Source organism: Phlebotomus papatasi, chromosome 1, assembly GCF_024763615.1.
Source record: "Phlebotomus papatasi isolate M1 chromosome 1, Ppap_2.1, whole genome shotgun sequence".
In the NCBI taxonomy this organism is placed as follows: Eukaryota; Metazoa; Arthropoda; class Insecta; order Diptera; family Psychodidae; genus Phlebotomus; species Phlebotomus papatasi.
The window spans coordinates 94,929,158-94,948,442 of record NC_077222.1 but is presented as its reverse complement, the minus strand read 5'-3'; the positions used below and the strand labels follow the sequence as shown (position 1 = coordinate 94,948,442).

General features: G+C 32.1%; 2 protein-coding genes across 2 annotated transcripts; both read left to right on the top strand.

The window, feature by feature from the left end:
• The first annotated feature begins 1,054 nt into the window (after positions 1-1,054).
• LOC129809813 (pinopsin-like) lies at positions 1,055-9,761 on the top strand. The gene is given in 6 exon segments (XM_055859926.1): positions 1,055-1,351; positions 1,447-1,749; positions 1,854-2,049; positions 5,699-5,831; positions 5,912-6,139; positions 8,993-9,761. Coding segments are annotated over 6 exon segments (1,140 nt in total). The 5' UTR covers positions 1,055-1,347; the 3' UTR covers positions 9,269-9,761.
• A 2,777-nt stretch (positions 9,762-12,538) lies between these two features.
• LOC129809816 (uncharacterized) lies at positions 12,539-17,777 on the top strand. Its single transcript, XM_055859930.1, has 4 exons — positions 12,539-12,890; positions 12,957-13,172; positions 17,356-17,469; positions 17,603-17,777. Exons 1-4 carry the CDS (start codon positions 12,879-12,881, stop codon positions 17,627-17,629), a joined length of 369 nt encoding a protein of 122 aa, XP_055715905.1. The 5' UTR covers positions 12,539-12,878; the 3' UTR covers positions 17,630-17,777.
• The last annotated feature ends 1,508 nt before the right edge of the window (positions 17,778-19,285 follow it).

Here is a 19,285-nt window from a genome sequence, read left to right as displayed (position 1 = left end):
GTTTTTTCCTATTCTTCCAGATTTTGGTAAATTCTGATTGTCCTGGAAGTGTTTTTTGGCTCTTGAGAAAGCTTAATGTGTCTACAATAACATCGTGTTGAAAGAAATGTGTTTTAAAGTGTTATTGTGTGAAATATTTTGAGGAATCTGTTGGCAAGCAAGAGCTGGATGTCTTTTTTAGCACTTCCTGGACATCCCACAAGATACTGGTCAATAATTCTTCTTGTTTTAGTGATCAACCTTGTAAAGGAGTCATTCGACACGCAAAAATAATTCACAAAATTGATATTATTGGCTTTTGGAAAATTCAAGTTTGTCTCCTTTTCGTTCTTTTGGGGACGAGAGTACCCTTGAGTTTTCCAATTTCCCAGAGGCGGAAAAAATTCTTTTTCTACAAAAATATCATATTTGACCACTAAGACTTACAATAAAGTGAGTTTTACTGAAATTCGTTCGCTAGATATATTGTGGTCCGGAAAGAGTTAACCATATTCTGTCTAAAACTTGTAATATTAACTGAGCCCCATTAAGGCTTAAATGTCGAGCAAAGAGCAAAAATGACACTTATCTTATGCTTTAGCCATAGGATGTGTGTCATTTTTGCTCTGAGGTCCACAAATAAGGGAATACAATTTAATGTTTTTATAATTTCAATTTTTCAGTAATAAATATTCATGAACAATTGCAAATTGAATTCACTGTCAATATTTAATACGTACTATAGAGTTGTTTAAATATTTTCTATTATCTATTCATTATATGTATGACTTCCACTCCAACATAAATTTATTCGACAATTTTCAATTTCTTTTTATCTCGAAATCGGAAATTATAAAAAAAGCGTTAAATGATTTATGCAAATTATTATTAATGTCTAGCAGGATATTATTAATGTACAAAAATGTTTGTTTTGCAATTGCTGCATGACCTACCAAAACAGAATTTATCAATGCAAAATGCAAGGATTTTAATCTCTCCCTCAGAGGAATAGGGATGCTGGTGTATATAAAGCCGAACGTCAGCGAGATACTTTCAGTATGCTTTTATCCTTCAAAGAGAAATGTTCGTCCTGAACATTACCTCACAGTTGTGAAATTTCTCAAACTTGTACTCTACAAGTGATGGCATTTTCCAAGTGTTTCACGTAAATTTACTCCTTCAAAGATATGTGCACTATCGAGCTTAGAATATAATCAAAGACTAGGATGGTTGAGATAGGTTGTAGTGAAGAATTCATCTCATTGTTTTCTTAATTAAATTCTGATATCGTTCGACGCAATCTATACGTACACCGTTTAATTAATTTGCATCTCTTTTGAAGCTTATCTCTTCAATAGTCTGCGAGTGATGTGTAAGTGCAGATTAATCGTCTGTTTATTCAAATTGAAAGTGCGGGTAATGCAAATTTAATATTACAAGATTTGTTTACCGAAATGTTTACCACAGCCAACAATACAACATTGGCCACAGAGGAGCTCCTTATGGAGCCATGGGCATACAATTTAGCTGCAGTTGTACTGGCCCTTATTGGGATTTGTGGCTTTACATTTAACCTCTCAGTGATTTTAATGATGTTCAAAGATTGGCAACTTTGGACACCAATGAACATAATTCTATTTAATCTGATTTGTTCAGATTTCTCAGTGTCAATTCTTGGAAATCCCTTCACGTTTGCCTCAGCCGTAAGCTGAGGATGGATTTTTGGACCGAACATCTGTACCTATTATGGCTTCATTATGGCTTTTCTTGGTACTAAATTATCTCGATTAATTACCAAAAAATATCCCAAATGATTTAAAGACATTGTTTTACTTGCAAATTAGTTTGACTCTTGAGAAGTACCCCAATTGCAGGTATAGGCTCAATCACGACCCTCACGGTTTTATCCTATGAGAGATGCTGCCTCGTTAGTTGCCCTTTCACAACCAGTCAACTCACAAAGAGACATGCAATCGCATCCGTAGCCTTCATCTGGAGCTACTCCTTCATGCTCACGTCTCCACCACTCTTCGGTTGGGGACAATATGTCAGTGAAGCCGCCAATATAAGGTAAGTGGAACAGCTTAAAAGGATATTCTTAAAACTTTCCCTAATTTTTTCTGACTTGAATGTTACATCTGCCATCAGACCTTACACAAATTGATACTATGGAATGTAACACATAAGAATTTTGCATTACTAAATTTCTCTGGCACTTAGACTGTCCGACATCTGAAGAAATACTTTTTATGATTTTTTTTTTACAGTTTACAAAATGTATGAGCAATAACCTAAATGGCTTTGATAGCATTTTAATTAAATTTACACAAATAAAGTTCACTTCTTCCACGGATTTTGATATAAAAAGCTCTTGAATAAAGTACAATTATTTTTTTTTTTTATAAATCCAATTTAGGTTAAATAGAGTAAAGTGGTACAAGTTGGACAATGGTACAATTTGGACAGGGCTTTTTTCTTGATAAACTTCATTAGTACTTCATTTTTATTTGTATATTTTTAATGCTCTATTTTATAATTTGGTTCCTTGTGTTTAAGAACAAATCTTGTACTGTATTTATCAAGAAAAAAGCCATGTCCAACTTGTACTGGAGAATTGTCCAACTTGTAGCACTATGTCCAACTTGTATCACTTTACCCTACAGCGAATTAATAGGGCAAAATTTGTTTCCTGTGGCGAATTTTTATGCAACACATTTTGCAAAAATAATTATATAATAAAAACTTCCCGGAAAAATTATATCATGCACGTTAAAAATTTAACAAGAACTTGCTCAAACAAAAATCCGAAATCCAATTGCCGTAGATTCGGGTGACTATATAATCCGGTGGTGACTTTGCTTTTGTTCCCCTACTGTACATGAGCTTTTTTTTAATTCTAGCTTTTAGGAATGGTCTTTAGCGATCGGACATGGTAGGTCGAATCGATAAAGACCGACCTTAAGTTCTAAGAAATGCTTACAAATAGCAGGGGGACAAAATCACCCCCGGATGGGGAAAGTCACCCGCGTTTACTAACTGTTACGTAAATCAAGATTACCAAAAGCAGCATATATTGATCCATGGGTCCCGGTCAAAATCCCGAAATCCAAAATCTCGAAAACCAAAATTCCGAAAGTCAAAATTCCGAATAGGCCAAAATCCCGAAAGCCAAAATCCCGTATTCTTAAAAGTCTCATAACTACTACCACGATTGCACTCGCGCTTACTGGAGGCAAAGGCAGTGTCTTGAGAAATTATTCTACACATTATCCTCCATATAATTTCATCCCTTTCAAGATTTTGAACATTCGGGATTTTGGCTTTCGGGATTTTGAACATTCGGGATTTTGGCTTTCGGAATTTCGGCGTTCGGGATTTTGGCTTTCGGGATTTTGGCTGCCACCATAATCCAGATCTAATTAGAGACAGTGTCCCTTTTATAAGAAGTGAGAACTACATTTGCTATAGGTATATGTTTTCCGATACAGATACATTTAATTTCTCTTTAACAAAAAGATGAGAATACTAAGAAAAAATTTATGTGTATAATGTGCGATAAACCTTGTAATAGGGACAAGGAAAATACGATCAAAATTCTGAGATTTCAAATAGGAAAACTCAAAATTTAAAGGTTAAATATTTTGCATTAAAAATCAATCAGTGATGAACTGAGGATCTATCTGCAATATTTTCAATTTTCAACAAGTAAAAAGCATTAGCAAAGATAAAACTTTTTCTTAGCAGATAAGATGATGGAAAAATAGACCTTTCTTGATTTTTTCTTTTGAATACTTATAACAAAGAGCAAGCTTATCCGCGAAATATCCTGAAAAATTAAAGAAGATGAATCAAGAAAAGTCTATTTTTCCGTCCACTATCTGCTCAATCCATTAGACTGTAAATTCATTCAAAACTTTTTCTGTTAGAGCCTCTTTAAGAGTTTGATGCTCCAAAGGGCAAAGAATGATCGTAAAGATCATAAATTACTTTGCTAAAATGCTAAAATCAATAATGGGTGATTTAATACACTATTTGCGAAAATATCAAAATTCTGAGTATATCCCTTGAGACAATCATATAAAGTTATAGAATATGCATGAATATGCATATGCCACTATTATATGAATATAATAGAATAGAATAGTTGGATGATTCCTTGAATTTCACGGGTAAGCAAGTCCAATCTGACTAAAAAGTTGCAGTTTAACTTTTTTTTAACGTATTTTAAGTAAAACTGAGACCTTTTATACAGATTTGATTTGCTTATCCATATTATTATCCATTATTATTTATCATCCATTATTATTTTTATCCGCATATTTGCTTATCCAGGGAGTCACCCAACCATTCTTAGCACATTTATCAATTTGCCATTGATCTTTGTAATATTTGGGGCCTATATTTCTTCAAGAACCAACTGGTTCTAAATTTTTTTAACTGATATCATCAGGTCATTAACAGAGATACTTGCAATACAGTTATCAACCCTCTGAGTCGTAACTCTAGGTCTGCCAGTAGCATTTTCCAGATGTACTGTGCCTCATTACCATAAATTTTCTCGATTTTATCTATATTCGTGTCGTGATTTTCGATAAAATTAAACAATTCACGACGCAGATACCTTTCGGCAGTATCTCTGGACTATTATCCATCTTGTAACTTCTTCTAACTTGCCATTTTAACTTAAATTATAAAGTTGCAAAAAAAATTATTATTATTATTTGTCATCACTTTTATATGTATAAATTGATCATTACAAACTTTAGAAATGTATAAACCCACCATTTGTCTCTCAAATGATATAACTTCAAAACATAACTGGATTAAAAGAAGTTAGTTGCACGTATTTGACCATTTTGAGTAAGTTTTCCAAATGTGTCAAGAAACTTTTGGCCGATTAAAAATGCTTGGAAAACCAACTATTTTTGATATGAAGTAAAATTAATTAAAATCTTTTAAAATACATAAATAAAATCAATGGATTACAAACAACTCAATTGTAGAACGAAAAATTTTAAAAAGTTTTTTTTCTATTAGTTTATCCACCTGGTTTCTCGAACATAGACTTTTCAATTGATTTTTGGACAACACTGTATATAGAGCTAATTTTACTACAAGATATTTAACGTCATAGGACGAAATTTGCTATACGATATGTAGCAAAATTTGCTTTAGGTGTAGTAAGTCTTTCGAACATTGTATTCTGTACATCCCTTATTGATTCACATTCAAAATTAAGCGATTAAAACTTATTTCAAACTTCATCCACAAAACTTCTAATCTACTTTACGAGAAATTTAACATTTATATTTTAAGAAGTCGTGTAAATATTATACGAGGTTTTCTGTGGTGGTATTCGATTCAATTTTAGAAGGTGCTTATGAATAAATCACTGATTGATGAATTAATCCAAACTTTCAAAAACAAATTCCGAAATCCCATCACTTCTACAGAAAACCAGGGGTATATAAATCGCAAATTACTCAAGAACCAAAATCAATAAATTTAATCATAGAGACGTTTATCGTTCTTGATAAAATATGAATGTTTTTTATCTGGATTAAAAATTGCAATATTCGCCTGTCAGTTATATAGAAGAGTATATATATAGTAAAAGAACCACCTTCAAATCCCATAATAAATTTTTAAGAAAGTTCTTTGCATTTTTCCCATGAAGGAAATTTGTGTATATATATCACAAAAGCAATTTTCCGTGCAGTTGTTCAGTGAATTGGGAGTCGCAGACGCCAAATGCAACAAGCTACATCATTTTCCTCTTCGTAATGGGTCTGATTTTCCCCGTAATTGTTATATCCTACAGCTATATTAAAATTATCCGCACTGCAAGGCAGGTAAAAATCTTCAATTTATGTAATTATGTAATTAAATATCTTTCCTAATTAATGCATGCCCGAAAATACTCTGTCGGCAGAAATCAGTGAAGCTGAGGAAGACAAACCGTTCAGAACGTCTTACATGGATGGTAGCTGTAATGATTATAGCCTTCATGATTGCCTGGACACCGTACTCTATATTTGCCCTGATTGAGCAATTCGCTTCTCCAGATATCATCAGTCCAGGACTGGCTGTTCTTCCTGCTCTTATTGCTAAATCCAGCATTTGCTATAATCCCATTATCTACGTTGGGATGAACACGCAAGTAAGTTGCTATATTTTATAGTTCTTCGGCAGACGAACAAATTGAACTTTATTGAATAACCCATTACCCAATAATTCAATAAAGGATATATTCACGAAATTGATAAAATTCAATTTTAAATTATTAATTCACCACCACAATAGATCCAATAGTTACTAAAAGTTCGAATGATTTGGTTGAAATTTTGTTTAAGTGGAACATATGTATCTCTATCTCGAAACCCGGGATTTTGATTATAGTTCAATTTATTCTTCAATAGATACTAAAAGTTATGCAATTTCGTGAATGACTTTGTTTTAACTACAACGACAGTGCAAGTGGTAACTCGAAGTTTCTATGATTACGACATTTGTTTATACGAAAAGTTTAAATTGCTTCACACTTTACTAAAATCTAGCAATTAGAATAACAAACCCTGAGTCAAAGGATTTGTTCATTGGATTTTAATTGTTATTGTTATAGTTCTTCTGTGATGTCACTCGATAAACAACGCCTTTGATTATGTTGAGTCAAAACCAAAATTTTTATAAAATTTTATAAATTAAATAAAAAAAAAAATTTAACGTCACTCATAAAAAAAACTAATTTAAATATATAGTTTTAGAGCTTCAATATCGCTAAAGAACTCGTAGAGAATTAAATATGACCACCTTAAGATGTTTATTAAGTAATTTAGATCCATTTTGCAAACATTAAGGTTTTCTACTGAACAAATTTAATTTTTATGTCTTCAGCACAACTTTTAGCTCGGTATAATTTCGCGAAATCAAAATTCATGTAGCTTTCACTCTCAAACGATTTACGTAAGTCTATCCCGCTCTTTCGGTCTAAAAATTGGACTGAACTAAATTTAATTTGGCGTGATGTTCAAAAGAAGAAAAAAAGATGCCAAAAAGTAGGATAAACAGACATATGCAAAGCTTTTAAGAAATAAAGGGATGTAAATTTAGACTTTATGAAATCTTCCTTTTAAATTTTTGCTAGCAAAATTTCATTTTTATGATGGCCAAATAATGACCAAAAGACCAATATACTAAATTCATTTTTTAGCTGATTAAACTTGATTATCTATTGGCCAAATTTATTTTTTAATGAAATTCAATCGAATAAAATTTTACCACTTATCTTTCTTTTAATTGAAAACTAAATTGAAATTTCAATTCTGAATTGAAAGAAAAAGACAATTATATCTCATTTCAGTTTAAAAGAGAATCAGGCAAAAATTCAATTCATTTAATTTTACTAAATCTAAAAAGTGTTTCAGCGCAATTACTGACCAAATTTAAGTTTTTGCTGACTAAAATTTTATATGTAACTGACAAAATTTAATTTTTTACTGATTAAACTCAAATTTCTATTGACTAAATTTATAGTTCATTGACCAAAATTAAATATTTGCAGATAAAACTTGATTTTAATCTGGCCAAATTCAATTTTTTGATGATAAAAAATTTAATGGCTCAGGCACACCTCTTAAATCAAGAAAATTTCATAAAATTTAAATACAAATCTCTTTCTTTTTCAAAAGTTTTACAAACGTCGTTGTGACGTTCAAATAAAGAGTAACGAGAAATACTGCGATAGACATTATGAAAAACATTTGAGAGAGAAAGGGATGGGAATTTAGATTTTATGAAATTTTCCTGATCTAAAAGGTGTGCTCTAAAAGCTTAGCATTTTACCGATCAAATTTAATTTTGTGCTATCTGACATTAATGCTTTATGACCCCGGTACACGATTTAGATCAGGAAAATTTTATAAAGCCAAAATTAACATCCCTTTCTTTCTTAAAAGTTTTGGATACGTCTATCCTATTTCTTCGCACTCTTCTTCTTCTTTTGGACATCACACCAAATTAAATATAGTTCAGTCCATTTTGAGACCGAAAAAGTGGTATATACTTATGCAAATCTTTTGAGAAAAAAAGACGCGAATTTTGATTTCATGAAATTGTCTTGATCTAAAAGGTTTGCAGGAGCCGTTACTGAACATATTTAATTTTTTTCCTTGCAAAATTTAAGTTTTCACTAACCAAAATATAATGTTTTATGGCTCCAGCATAGATTTTAGATCAAGAAAATTTAATTAAATCAAAATTCACATCTCTTTCATTCTCAAACGTTTGGCATATGTATATCTCATTCCTCAGCACTCTAAATTCAGTAGACCTAAACTTTATTTGTTATGATATTTAAAAGAAGAAAAAGAGTGCGAAATATTGGGATAAACATATGCAATAAGTTTGAGAAAGAATGGGACGCGAATTTCGATCTCATGAAATTTTCCGGATTTGAAAGGTAAAGTATTTTTGTTGGTCAAATCCAATTTTACACTTAATTAAATATTTTGCTGATAAAAATTTAATATTTGACTGACAAAATAATAATACTGAATTTTTGTAGTTTATGAGGTTACAAATTTTAACCTCGTATGGCATTTCTCATATCGAAAGTCATCAGTGACAATTCTCAGTAGTGTGCAGAATTCGCACCCAGAAAGTCAAAGTCAAAATAAAAATTGAATTAAAATAGAACTAATCTGTTGACTTTCTTAAGGCAGGTTTAAAATTATTTACTATTTGGAGATGATAACATTATGAGATATCGATTTCAATTTATCCAGGAAACCTGCGTGCAGAATTTCTATAAAATCATTGAAAAGATGTTTGTGCCAAACAATAAATTGAATTGCCTGATTGGAATCTTTTATCACGATCTTTAAGGAAATATACCAAGTTTATAGATACCGCATTTTGATAATAGAGAGAAGATTAAATTCACGTATTCCCAGGAAGAGAGTTCGAAATCAATGAATAAAATTCACATGTGCTTTTGCAAATAATCTACTTGCAGTATCGTTCATCATGGAGAAAACTCTTTGGGAAAAGTACAGAGAGATGTATGGCTGAGAGCACAATTAATCCAACCGGAAGTACCAGCAATCATTCAATGTACTGCCAAATAGATTTCAAGAAGAAATCACACAGAATCAACAATTTTTTTGGCAAATCGAGAAAAGTAGAGGAAGCACTGGAATTTCAGGATCAAAGTATATACGAAATGTCTGTTATGGTACCAACGGATCGAAGTATGATTAATTCCATTGACGATAGAACAAATAATTGCTAATTTATTGAGGTGTAAATGTAAAACAACAAAGACCGTCAATTTTCCACTCTTTCAACTGGCTCAAAATGATATTGTACAAAATTACCATAGAAAATTGTGAGAGGTAATTAATCGGTTTCACCGTGCTTAATTGAAATGCTTTTAACATTTCTTTTAGTGTACCTATTGTTAGCTGTTGGAAGTTTTATTTTTTTAGACCTAACAATAAAAGGTGGTTTTATTAAAAATCTGCAGAAAAAATATTAACGAGATGCTCCATTAAAAATTTTACTCATCTAATTTGCAAATAATACTGTTGAGAAAATTGTACCCCTGCAAATCAATCTTTTCGTGCTTCTATCTTTTCCTGATGTACAATTTCCTCAGTCCATTCATTACAAAAGTGAAAATTCAATAAAACCTAATAAAAAAGTCTAAAACAGTTAGTTTATGAATAAATATTATATAAACTAATTCGCAAATGATTTTCATGGTGAAATAAATTATTTTAATTGATAAGCTCCAAGTGTTTCAATGCTAAAGAACACAAAGCGATTCAGATGAAGTTGAATTTTGCTACAAAGTCCAAGTAAAGGTATTCCTACTGTGATAAGTTAATTCATTTCACTTCCAACATTTTAATGTAATTTGCGGGATTTGATTTAAACTTACTAACAATCCTAAGCTTGAAATTTAATTTTCGTGAAGACAATTTAAAGATAATTTATCTGAAAATTGCAAATAATTGGATCCCCTGCGACCGAAGGTGTTTCAGATTAGCCAAATGCCTATCATATTTCGTATTAAATGATAAAAAGAAACAACATTAGACAAAATAGGTAGCAAAGCGTCCAAGCTTTGCAGAATGCTCGAATTCACTAGTAGAAATTTCTTTAAAAAATTCCTTTTTAAAGAAAATTTCCTCTATCCTTGTAGGCAGAAACGACAGAATTTAAAAAAAAGGAATTTTTAAAAAAAATTCTACTAGTGTGTAGACGCCAACGCTATACCCAGCTAAACTTAAAAAGTACTTTCGCATAATTTATCCCTCTACCGGTTCTCAATCGATTTGAACAGAATTATAAATCACTCGAAACATTGCCCAAAATAGCTTTAAGAGTAATAAAATTAATTTCAGGATTCAAATTAGTTACCGATACATAATCCATTATAACCGATAAGGACTTGTCAGAAATTCTAAGAAATTTCCAACGAGCCTAAATATGATACCATTCAGTTGAGAAATACGCTCTCTAGAGCCTTTTTAACCTTTGACCTTGAATAACTGTTATTAGGATTTTATCACCGGTATTTTCGTATAAGGACGAAATGTGCGCAATCAAAAAGAAATGGCAAAGCATCCCAGCTTTGCGAAGTGCTATAACTCATGAGAAAGAGCTGTCCGTGTATTAACTTTTCGCATGCTTTTTGAGTACATACCACTTTACTACCGATTAAATTGATTGATCAATTTACCAACGTATTGCCAAATCAAAAATTTATTTATAAAAATAGGTTTTAGAACATTTTAGTATGAGTAACAAGCTTTCGACTGAAGACCGGTTAAGTCCAATGTGGTCGGGTTGGAAATTTCAAAATCTTTCAAAAAAAATCCAAATTTAAGCAAATCGATTGAAAAATAGGCCCTCCAAACTTTAATCTCCGAAAGTTCGATATCGAAATGGTTCTCGAACATGTCCGAAGACGAAATATTCGCCTTGACTACCTCTAAAACCTGTTCGAATTGAAAGAAATTGTAGGAGCCGTTTTCAAAATAACCCATAAAAACATGATTTCGGAGGGGAAAGAGGGGGGTTGGGAGGGAAATAAAAAAGGTTGTCCTAGATAATATTGACTTATGTCGGGTCGTCGAAGATGGGAAGTCGATATCTCTTACCGTTTGGCCTCTAGCCATGTCACAAGTTGAAAAAAAGGATTATATAACCGCTCTCTCTTTGAGTACGAGCAGTAAAATGAAAAAAGTCGCACGACGCGTTTTCAAGCAATCCCAAAAAAAAAGAAAGTGAGGGGCATGTTAACCCTTTAAGGACGATTGGGTCACCGGTGACCCAAAAATGAAATTTCTCCTACGGCCTTCTAAAGTTACGTTTTGCTCTTAAAAGTCAGAAAAGGTTATTTTTTGTGACCTCCGATTTTTGACCTTCTCGTCCTTAAAGGGTTAATGATCCCAGAGTTGACTTATGGGGTGGTTCCTAAAGGTCCCAAAACTCTATCTCTATCCATTTGAGCTTTAAAAAAAAATTGAAACTTCAAATTTCTATAATTCTACAAAAATACAACCCCTTAGAGAGGGAGGAGTCGAAATATATAACTCAAAATCAAAGCATTGTAATACTGCTCTCTCTGTGAAGTTCAATCAGTAAAATGTTTGAATAGGGCAAAATCTTATGGGACTTTTGAGTGCCGATTTTCTGCATGAATAATCTTACGTAAAATATAAGAAGCTCAATGAAATAAACCAAAAATATGCAAGAATAGTGTCTGTATTATGACTTTTTTCAGTAATTGATTTTATGCGCCAATTTTATGTTTTATGAAGCAAAAATACCTCTCCATGTAAATTAAATTAGATTCAGTGAGGAAATAAAAAATCAATTGCGTCAAAATACCTGTAGACATTTTCCATTTTTTTTTACTTCCAGTTTTTCAATATTTTTTCAAACTATTTTGGGAGAAAAAGCAATTATTTTGGAGGTCTAGCCTGACTGTTTATTGAACCTCAAGCGATGTCAAGCTACTGTTGATTTTTTCCTCTTTTCTTTTCATGAAAATCAAAATGAACAAAATGAACTTCTAATGACTGAGCTTTTTCGTTCTCATTTCCATATGTACAAAAAAGCTCACGCTTTGTTTCAATAAATGCTTCAGAAGCAATTTGTATTGATTTTCTATCACTTGATTAACATCTACGATGTCCTAGAAAAAAATCATTCCTCTTACAAGATACACACGAAATATTTTATTCAGCGCTATTATATATATAAAGCGCTATTCACCAGAAGTAAATAAATTCTGAACTTTCGTAGTAATTAATTAACACGAGCAGCCTGAATATATTTGCTTTGCCATTTTATCATCTCTCCCATTTTTGGAAAGAGAAAATCACAGAACTTTCTGAAATATCTGCACTTGAAATTTTCCAGTGCCCATTTGAATTGCTGCGAGCAATAAGTTATATATCGTAATATGCATTCCTCAATTAAAATAGCCTGTTTTTGCTCAAAACATATCATTTATCACAGTTTTCCAAGATAATACTTTCATTTTCCACGAAAAATATTTTCAAAACTTTGGTTCATTTGCATAAACAAAAGATAATTAATTTACTAATAAAAACTTGAGGAAAAATTTTGATCTGACGAAGTTCGTTTCAGTTTTCCACGCTGAAACACAAAGCTGTGCTTTGAAAGCTCATACAATGCAAGAAATGTCCCCCTTGAAATTAATCACAAGCATTTAATTGAGAAATTAGCCAAGTAATTATAAACTCTGCTCAAAGTACTATAAAAATGATTTCAACAAGAAGCAACTACATCATTTATTGTGCAATATCCAACTTATCTGGATTCATCTTAAGCATTTAAAAGTGAAAAGTTCCCAACTAAATAAAATGAAGTTTCTGGTAAGTTGAACAACTTTTTCTATTATAAAAGCAAATCATTGTTTCACTTCTTTTAACTTTTCAAAGATACTTTGTGCACTTGTTGGAATAGCGGCCGGTGCCCCTGTTGTTCTGGAGCAACACGTGGCTCCAACAGCAGCAGCATTTGCAGCTCCACAGACAATCCTCAAGTATGCTCCAGCACCCATGGCAATGTCACCCCTTCTGCAATACTACCATCAACCGGCTCCAATTGTGAAGTATGCGGCTCCTGCTGCCACAAGCTACGCCACAGTCAGCCAGGTGAGGTGCAATGAGAATACTGGGGGACGCGTCATCGGCACGAGAGTATTTTGCGGTCGAAGAGCCACAGACAAGTCAATATTATTTCCCACACTTTCTCAATGTGTTGGTGATATTGCGGAAAACTTTAAAGAGGCTTTTCACTAACCGAATCGCGTTACTTGGGAATCACTTTGAGAATACGAATTATTGTTAATATTTTGTGGTTCACTTTTTTAATAATCTTAAATGTATTGACCCTTATTCTATCATTCTATTATGATTCATAATCCAATTGAAATTACAGTTTATATACACACACACACGTAATGGAAAAATTTACACACACGTAATGGAAAATTTATTAAATTCGTATCTAATATAACACTGAGAAAAGAAAGAGGGTGCGATTAACTTTTTTTCCTCATAACTTTAACACTTTTAAGGTGTAAAAATATATCAACATTTTTTAATGTTAATTTTACACCTTTTGAGGGTAAAATCAACATGATAAAAGGGTAACTTTAACCCCCAATACACCTGAAAAGGGTAATATTTACACCGATTTCGGATCAATAATGCAGGGTAAAATTAACATTTCCGGAATGTTATTTTAACTTTTTCGGATTTCTCTCACTCAGTGAACCGCGAAATGCCTCTACGATGTAAAATCTTAGATAACTTGAATACCTTTAAATATGATAAGAATTTTATCATATCGAAATAGATCAGTACATAAGACATTGACTTTAAATTAAGTAGGGGAATGTAGGCATGGTTCGCACACAGTTAGCCGGTTTACCATTCCTCATCTCGTCTCATGAGGTTAATCCATCTTATGGCAAAGAAATGACGAATTGACTCTTTGCAACCAAAGATAAAATTCACATCGTTTGAAGGTTCAATGTATGCGAACTATGTCTACATTCTCCTATACTTCACACCTCATGATCTTACCAAAAAGAAGTTTAGTTTTTATCAAAGTTAAACCATTATGAAGTAGGGGAAAGTACTCTCCCTTCGAACGTTCATGCCTTCGAATAATGTGAATTTTCTTTTATTATTCATCATTATTTCATGATGAATAATAATTATTCATCATGAATTTCATTATTTCATCATTATTTTATTCATTATTCGAAGGGTAACTTGTGGTATTTCCGGACACTTTTTAACACTCTCAAATTTAAACAGCCTAATGACTTCTCAAATTATTTTTTTCTTTCTTGATACATATATTTATGTTCCTTATTCTATCCAGAATAAGATTCTTACCGATAAATGTTGAAAAATGTATAATTTTGTATTCAAAATAGCAAAAACGGTAAAGAAGTAAGAATGGTGTATTTCGGGACAAGTGCGGGTTCGGGACAAGCAAAAATATCACTGAACCTGACTATTTACCTTTAAGTAGAAGGTCTAAACTCCACTCTTTCATAAAAAATTGTTTAAATTTCACTTGTAAAGTGGCTTAAATCGAAAAAAAACTTCGCACTGTTTGTGTTGATATCTGCAAAATTGACCACACTGAAGGTTTTGTAAAAAGTGGAATGTGATACTCACAATTCAAGCGTATTTCACACTTTAAATTAAATTAAATTTCAGAAGCCTTATGTTTGCCTGATACGTAAAGAGCTTAAAATTTCATATAGAACTTAAAAATAATAAGAAAATAAATATTTAGTTAGAAGATTTTTAATGTGTTCAGAAATACCCATAGGGGGAAGTGGGGCACCTTTGAAATGGAATTTTTGACCTATTTTTAAATAAAATTGAGCCTTATCGTGATATAATTTAGCTTCTCAATCTGTTTGTGCAGCTAAATTATATCACGATAAGTTTCAATTTTATTTAAAATTAGGTGGAAAATTGCAATTTCAAAGGTGCCCCACTTTCACAGGCGCCCCACTTCCCCCTATTATGTCCCGAAAAGCACCTTGTCCAGAAATACCACACGTTGCCCTACTCATTTATCAATCGATTTAGTCAATATTGAATGATACTGAAATTTAAATACAACTATATCGTAATTCTGCGACTTGAGTGGTATTTTAAGGATTTTCGATTTTCTTGATTATTAAAAACAAATTGTGCACTTTCAAAATTAGGTTTTATATTAAAAAGTTTGTACTGGACATTTTTTTAATTTTAGATTTTCTAAACTCTGCCGTGTAACTGACGTTTTCTGGATTAGCACAAAATCAATTTCTTTTAACAATTTATTAATGTTGAGAGCTTCTATCTCAAAACACCCAGGTGCTAAAGTGCCACTCAAATCGTGAAAGTATGTAGACTCTCTCAAATTGGAGAATATGGAACCGAAATGTCACAGGAATTATAGAGAAACTTAAATAGAAATTCTTGGAGAAATTCGGGGGTAAAAGGTTTTTTTTTTATTCATCAAATCTATTTCATTTATATCATTTTTTTATTTCCATAAAAAAACCGCTCAATTATAAATACACATCAAATTAAAATTTTCGCCATTCGATCTTCAAAGAACGATTTAGCAAAGTCTTCATTAAGGTTTTTCGAACTTCTTTGATGGAATGAGATATAGACATCTTTCGTTCGATGACCCTCCCAAAAGTGCTAATTCTCTTCTATTTAGGCGATCTTTTTTTCATTTTTCTCACTATCCCCTCTTGCCTCCCAAAAACTATCTTTTTAATTATTTTTAAAACACATTAAAAGGTTTTTTAATGAGACACTGAAAAACATTTTGCTCTTAACCAAAAAAAATTTTTTTTTGCATTGATTTTTTTAAGAATCAAAAATCGTTTTATTCGCTCTTTGGATATTTCTTTATATCCTCTACCTTCACTGTAAATATCATATCTGAAAGATAATTATTTTCAAAATTATAGAGATTTTAGATCTCAAAAATCCTATAACTCTGCATGTAAAATATGTAGGTGTGATTAGATGGAATCACACCTAATCTCAGCTTCAAATCGCTCTTCTGTAAAATTTTCCTACTGCGAGTTATTTGTTTCTTATTCTGAGTGGACGCTATCGGTCCAAATTGGTAATAATTCTATAAAATACCAGTTATGAAACATTTATTGTAGATTCATTTTATAATTGCTTATATTCCATTTTGGAATGGTTTTGGGTTTATAAAAAAGAATTATTTCATAACGGACTGGACTAACCACTGCAGTGTAAAAAAATGCAATGTGCCGAAACTCGTAGCATTTAGCAGTCAGCAGAGCTAAGACATTTTGCTATTCTCCTATTCTTACAAAAATCTATCTTTAAAACAACTGCGGGATTAAAGTAGTTTTCTTTAAGTTTATAGTTTCTGTTCAATTTAAAAGAAAAGAAGTAAGTTTAAGTTTAAATAAATACGACAGTTCCCAAATTTTCTCGAGAGCTAAAAAACTATATTCCCTTGCATTGTATTTGTTAGTAATTTAAATATTCATAACAAGTTTTAACTCACCAATCTGATACACGTCTAGATCGCGATAAGGTATGTTTTTAACTAACTTCTTCTTCTTCGTCTCTTTCCCTTTTCCCGTGGATATCATTACTTTGAAATTAAACAGAAGAAAAATAAAAAAAGGATTGTCATTAAAGAATGAAACTTAATTTTAAATTGAAATATTCTTAAGAATATTAAAATAGACATTTTATAAATATTAAAAAAAGTTATAACTGTTTGAAATTCAAAACAAAATTACATTCAGTGCCAAGTGCAAAGTTTTTGTCGAATAAAAATATTCTGGAAAGTTATGTTCCAAGCTTTACGATGTTACCTAAAAATTGTTGTTCTTCAATGTATTTTTATTTGCTTAGTCAAACTTTAAATATTTAATTAAAGAAGTTAAACTTAGAGTTGGATAAAGCGATGCTGTCTGATGAAGACCTATCACGATTAAATGCGCCCTGTTTAATGAACCATCTTTCCCTTAAAAGGAGTTAATTTAATTGGAGATTTATAAAGGGATTCATAAAAGGAGCCATGGATGCAGCGTTTCAGTAAAGAGCCGCTCCCACTGTAATCTAATATAACCTAAACTTAAAGTTCAATACTTGTAGTTTTATAATGAATTAACCTTTTAACAGAAATTTTAACATTATTGTAAAGCACAAATTAGAGACGAATTTAGAGACATTAAGAAACATGGATCAATCTCTCCTATTAAACTCGAAGTTGATTGGCCTATTCACATGTTGTCCCATTGCCACTTTATTTCAGGTTCATGTAATGCATCCACCATCTGTAGGCTATCATCCCTATAGCAGTCATCTAGCAGCCCCTGCCCTGCCCTACTCCAACTACTTGCCAGCCGCGGCTCCAGCTGTGGTCAAAGTAAGTGTAAATTGCTGGCCAATTAGCAAATTCATCCCAAAAGACACACTCCGGCGGATACCACGAAAATGACGCGCTAGTTTAGAGTTTGAATGCCAAATTGACTCTGGTTTGATGTATTTTTTTCGCACAGGTTGCTCCCCACTTTGCCCCCTGGTAACAGACAAGCAGCCATCGATGACGTTGAGGAATATCTGTCTATTCCCATGACAACCTGACCAGTGTTGATTTCCGCTACCAACATACCTCTGCAGAGAACCCAAAGCGCACAATAAAGACACATTTGTCGTACCCCAAACACCAGAGTCTTTTCCTTAACAATTAACTTTAATTCGAGACGTGCAATGTTCTTTGTCGAACAAACAATTTAAATATCTAATACTTAGTGCTCAAGAGACATTCTAATTTTTGGTTTGTCGTAAGCAGGAAGTCTCCTGCAGAATTGAGTGAAACTTATCAACAATGAATTCAGACGGTTCTCAGAGTGCATTTGAGAGGATTTCTAGAATATTTTCCAAGTGAATTTCCATTAGACAAAGCTCTTTACATGTAGTCCTGCCATGGAGGAGCTTAGAGAGAATGCTTAAATATAATAAATGAGGGTAGAACTAATGCAAATAAACACTGTAGAAATTTCCTTTGTTTACTCAAGGGAGGATGTATTATGTAATGTACTCTTTCAGAAAATAAGAATTCTTTCTTTCCCAAAAGACTTTCCCCAACTCCTCTTTGAATTTTAATTCTTTCATCACAGCCTTTGTCTCTCAAATCAAATAGAATTTTAAAAGAAAACTTAAACTTATTTTGCTATATAGAAACTCTTGCTATAGAAGGTTTTTGCTACAGAAACTTTTTTGATACATCTTATTTTCTATTTATAACTCTGGTCCTCTGGGATTTACAATTTTTGTCATAATTTAGCGAATATAATACGGGCTTCAGACTTAAGGCTCAATCATGTGGCATAACTTCTCTAATTTCTTATCAGTCAAGAATTTTTGGAAAATCAGACTTGGGATTGGATTACTCAAGGCAAATGACTTAGGTTTTGTAAAACCAATAAAATTGGTTAATATTTAGGATTTTTTAGACCTTCAAGAATTGGGCTAAATCTATAGTCTGAAGACTACTTTTGGATTTAATAAAAATTACAGTATGAGTTCTATAGGCCAAACAGTTTAAGATACCTATTTGGGGTCTTCGGAAATCTATTCAATAAGTTGGACTTAAGATTGTTCATACAACCGGATTATTAAACGGAAAGAAAATTTCTCTTTATATTTAGTCTTTGGTTCTTTACCCTTAACATAACCTAACCTCCTCCCTTTCTCGTTAAACCCAGGTTTTAAGAAATCTTGTAAACGCGTCCAGCGAATAAGACGACTCTCTATCCGTGTTATACAATAACCTTGAATTATTCCTTCTAATACTTTTTAAGGTCATAAGACAAACTTCTCTAGATAAAGTACAGAATATGAAAGGTATGGATTCATTTGAAAGACCTTGGAATCTTGACCAAGAAAAAACTAATTTCGATCAACCACTTTTTATTTTATGAGACTGATTTTATAAAATCAAAAATACGTTTACGAGTATTCTTAAAACGGTTTCAACGATTTTTCTCATTTTCATATGCTATGGAACTGTCCCATCCCATGATCACTGGATTATTGTTGTTAATAAGTGTGATGAGTTACATTTATTGAGAAACATAGGAAAAATATAGTCATTATGAAGCTTGGGATCGTACGAAGCATGGGCAATTTCCCTTCATTGGTACGCAAGTCAACAGTAAAAATAATACAGGACAAAGATG

Bases quoted from the DNA above. Each gene is read 5' to 3' on its own strand.
- LOC129809816 (XM_055859930.1), top strand. The intron at 13,173-17,355 runs GTGAGGTGCAAT...ACTTTATTTCAG, and splicing joins GCTACGCCACAGTCAGCCAG to GTTCATGTAATGCATCCACC. The intron at 17,470-17,602 runs GTAAGTGTAAAT...TTTTTCGCACAG, and splicing joins CGGCTCCAGCTGTGGTCAAA to GTTGCTCCCCACTTTGCCCC.